This window comes from Plasmodium gallinaceum (genome assembly GCF_900005855.1).
Source record: "Plasmodium gallinaceum strain 8A genome assembly, contig: PGAL8A_v1_73, whole genome shotgun sequence".
In the NCBI taxonomy this organism is placed as follows: Eukaryota; Apicomplexa; class Aconoidasida; order Haemosporida; family Plasmodiidae; genus Plasmodium; species Plasmodium gallinaceum.
In genome coordinates, this window is record NW_021628234.1 from 77,321 (window position 1) to 81,966 (window position 4,646).

Here is a 4,646-nt window from a genome sequence, read left to right on the forward strand (position 1 = left end):
ACATTAAAGGTTTATATGAATGATGAATTTTATTTTAACTTTACCATAATATAATTTTGCCTTCCATATTTTATGCTTCTCTCCTGTATTCTTAATTTCACAATCCTAATTATCAATTATTTTTAGAAATTTCTAATTTGTTATTTTATCTAAAGATAGCCGTCGTATATTATATATAAAAATATTTTTAAGATATTTTGTTTGCATTTAAAAAGAATTAAAATATAACGCTGAACTTTTTAGCGTACCAAATACAATTACTTCTGGAAATAAAAATAAAAAAATTGTAAGTTCCCTGCATGCAAACATGTCAAGATTTGTTCAATCTACTAAACCACTAATAAGTTCCTCTTTAACTTTTATATCTTCAAAAAATCATGATTCAAAAAAACTACCAAAGTTTTCCTTTAAGAAATTACATATATTTCTTTACATTAGTACAGCCCTACTTATTTCTCTCTTTAATAAAGTAAGGTGAAATACTTATTTAAAAATGAAAAATACTTACTTTTTATTTTTAATTTTCTTATAGAATAATGAAATTGGAGACTTTCATAAAAGTTCAAGAGGAGAAAGATGTTTAAGCGCCAAAAGCACGACAAAAGGAATAGAGGATCTTGAAAAGATAAAAGAGATTAAAGATCACATAAAAGAACTTGAAAAAATTGAATTCTCTGACATTTCAGGTGGCCTGCGATCTTCTAATAAGTCACAATCAGAGAAGCAACATCTAGATAATTCTCAAGAATTAAAAGATTTAGGTTCTAAAAATGAGTTATATTTAGAAGACATTCAAAAGTTACCAACATTTTTAGAACATATGTATTCCCTGCATTCAGATTGTCTGAAATCAGAACAAGAAAATAAGAAAGAATTAAAATTAGATGATGTTGAAGAAGAGATATTTCTTTCAATGGATAATATGAATAAATGCAGAAGAGAAGAAAATATGAGAAAAGCTATGTTGAAAGTGAATTCAGCAAATATCAAATGGGATAGTAAAGAAGAAAGAGAAAAGTTAAAAATAAAAGAAGAAGAGAGAAAAAAATGTAATAAAAGTAAAAAAAAAATGTTTAAAAAAAAATGGAAAAAAATCAAAAAGGAAGATGAAAAATCATTAAAAAGAGAAATAAAATTTTTGAAGAAAAAAACTAAATCGAATAGAAATTACGAAAAACTTATGGAGAAGTTAAAGTTAAAAAGAGAAAATATAGAGTTGAAGGAACAAAATTTTGAAAAATATAAGGAGATAAAGAAAAATGCGTTAAAAGCAAAATGGGAAAAGAAAAGAGAAGAAGAAATTCTTAAATTAGATAAGGAAAAAAGAAAGAAGGATGAAGAAAGAGCAAAGGAATATCAGAAGATTAAAGAAGGAAGATCAGAGAGTTTTCATAAAAGTCAAGGAATTCGTGAATGCGATGAAAGAATGAGGCAATCAAGAGAAAGAAATGACCAAAGAAAAAGGATAAAAAAATTGGTAGATATTGAAAAAGATATTAGGTCTAAGGAGAGAAAGGAAGAAGATAAATTAGATAAAAAGTTATTGAAAAAAGAACAAAAATTAACGAAGAAAAAAAATGACTTTAATAGAAAGTTAAAAAAACATATTGATTATTGTAATGTGGCAAAAGAGTATATGGCAAAAAAAATTAAAATAAATGCAGATAAGAAAAAATTAAACCAAGATAGAGTGAATAGAAAGATTAATGAAGAAAGTGAAGAAAATAGGCTTAAACATAATAAAAAGGAAAACAAGAAAAACAAAAAATCCGGATTTGATAACTTGAAAAAAAAATGGAAAAAAAAAAAAAAAACAGAGAAAGATCTAATTGAGAAAGAGTTTAAAGCAAAGAAAAAAATTCAAAAAAAAAATAAAAAAATTATAAGAAAAAATGAAGATAAAAATATAAAAAAAATGGTGGAAAATAAAGACAAAGAAAGAAAAGAAAATCGAGAGGGAAGAAAAAATGAAAAATTAGATGTAACAGAAGATACAACAAATGAAGAAGAAATAGAAGAAATAAGTAGCAGACAAAGTAGGTGGAATGATGAAGAAACAGGAAAATTTGAAGAAATATTTGAGAGTTAATATATAACTTTATGTTATATACATTTGATTTATTAATTGGGTGTTCGGTGACTTTGCTAGAGTACTGAACAAACAAATTAATAAAGAGCACGTAGAATTACCTCTACGGTTTTTATGTTTTTATATATATTTTTAAATGCTTTGAACGAGTGATCTTTAATTATGTAATCTACTTCATTCAGCATTCTTTGATTTCATTAGCATTTATTCACTTTAATGAAAATCCTTATTTTTATTGAAAATTTAAATCCTTATTGAATATTGATTATAAATTAAATGTATATTACTTGTTTCTTTATTATGAGTTATGTTCAGCAATTTAAATATATTGCTGTTGAATTAACAAACATAAACAATTAGTAAAAATTCAAATTAGTTATATGAATATTAATTACTTGAAAATTTTATTGTCATATTTATAAAATTTTCTCTCTCAAATCAAAAATATAAATACTATGTAAATTAAACTTTTTTATATGTAAATATCATTTATCTGTTTAAGATCTCATTTTTATTGGTACTAAATCTTATTCCCCGATTTTTATTTTACCAATTTTTCTTCTTTTATTTAAATCTTTTAAAAAAAATTAATATCTTTTTTTTTTACGTATTTCAATTCCTCAAAAAAAAAATTAATGAAATTTTTTTTTTTTTCGCGCCTGCTTGGCTAACTATGAATTCTTCATATTAGACCTTTTCATAACCAAAAAGGCTAATAAAGCTTTTTATTAACCAATAGGACAATAGAAATTGGAAGCGAAAAAGGACGATGTACGAATGTGGAACAAATAGTAGAAATTAACCGTCATAACATTAATGTATTACTAGATACAGGAGCAGATGTATGTATTGTATCAACGGTTTCAGTCAAAGAACTAGGTATTGAGCCAGATACATCAATACAACCAATCAAGGTTTGCAGAATATATAGCGGAGACATTGCAATGAAATCTACCAACATAAAGGTAATAACCAAATTTGCCTTAATAAAAACAAATAAAAACATTATATTACTTAGTGGTTTAGTAATGGACGAATTAGGATATGCCATTATAAAAAAAAAGGATATATATATATCATGGAGGTTAAACCTGAAGTTAAAGAAGATGGATTAGAGAATTCGAATAAAGAAATTATTTAAAATTTTGTTGAAAGATCTGACTTAAAAGATCAGAAAAATAAAGAAGAATTGGAAAAAGTATTAAGAAATAATACAAGACTCTAGGGAAATAAATCATGGAACCCAACAACAAATACAAAGTTTCTATTCAGGTACAAGGGAAACTTCGGCGTTATAACCGTAGAACATTGAGTGAAGAAATGTTATAAGAATTACATCGAAAAATGGATGAAATGATAAAATGAAAAGTAATAAGTAAAGTCATTAATGCAAATTGGACCTCACTAATAGCAATGGTTAAGAAGAAAACAAGCCAATGGAGAGTCACGTTAGACTATAGGCATTTAAATAAATTTATAGTAGATGATTTATAAGTCATCCCACATATGAAGCACATATTTCAAACGTTTCATGGAGCGAAATGTTTTTCGAAAATAGACCTCAAAAATGGATTTTTTAATATCGCATTGGATGAAAGTAGCAAACCATATACTGGATTTATAGTTCCGAAGAGAAGAACATTTGTGTTTAATATATTGCCATTTGGACTAAAAACAAGTCCTACACAATTTCAAAGAATAATGGAAGATATTTTTATGCAATTAATTCAAGAGAATTATGTTGTTGCATACATTGATGACATCATCATTCTTACAAAAACATTATTTGAACACTTAAAAGTATTAAAAAGAGTATTTGGATTACTCTGTAATAATAATTTAGGTATAAATATAGAAAAGTGTGAACTTTTTAAAACATCTATAACTTATCTTGGACAAGAGATAGACCTAAATGGTGTACGACCTTCATTAGATAAGGTGAAAACAATTATTAAGGCAGAACGACCTAAATATAAAAAGTAATTAAGATCATTCTTAGGAGCTGCTAATTAATACAGGAATTATATTAAGATTTTTTCAGAGCGGACTTCTAAACTTGTTCCATTGTTAACTAAGAAATATATATTTGAATGGAAAGAAGAGCATTCAAAGGCTTTTGAAAAAATCAAGAATAAAATGACAGAAATTACTTATCTATCATTCTCAAAATTAAGAAAAACCTATACTATTTATACTGTCACATCAGATTATGCCATAGGAGCTGTATTGACTCAAGTTGATAAGGACGCATATCAAACTAAATTCATTCATTATACATCGAAGAAACTAAAGAAAGTACAACAGAGATGGAGTAGATTGAAAAAGAATTATTTGCTATAGTAGTTGCATGTGAAACCTTCGATTATTATATTAAAGGATCTAAGACATTAATTAAAACATATTGTAAAGGTATTATTGGAATGAATTCAATCAATACTGAAAAATTATATCTATGGAAGTTAAGACTATCTGAATTTAACTTAGAATTTGAACATATTGAAGGAGTTCAATGTAGTTTAATGGATTGGATCACTAGGTCAATAGAAGATGATACAGA

General features: G+C 25.6%; 1 protein-coding gene across 1 annotated transcript, besides 2 other annotated features; it reads left to right on the forward strand.

The window, feature by feature from the left end:
- Positions 1–307: 307 nt before the first annotated feature.
- On the forward strand, positions 308–2,089 carry PGAL8A_00191300 (Plasmodium exported protein, unknown function; the record flags this gene model as incomplete). The annotated part of the gene is made up of 2 exons (XM_028670595.1): positions 308–469; positions 533–2,089. 2 exons carry the CDS (start codon positions 308–310, stop codon positions 2,087–2,089), a joined length of 1,719 nt encoding a protein of 572 aa, XP_028527332.1.
- Positions 2,090–2,099: 10 nt separating this feature from the next.
- Positions 2,100–2,824: a repeat region.
- A 209-nt stretch (positions 2,825–3,033) lies between these two features.
- Positions 3,034–4,646: a repeat region.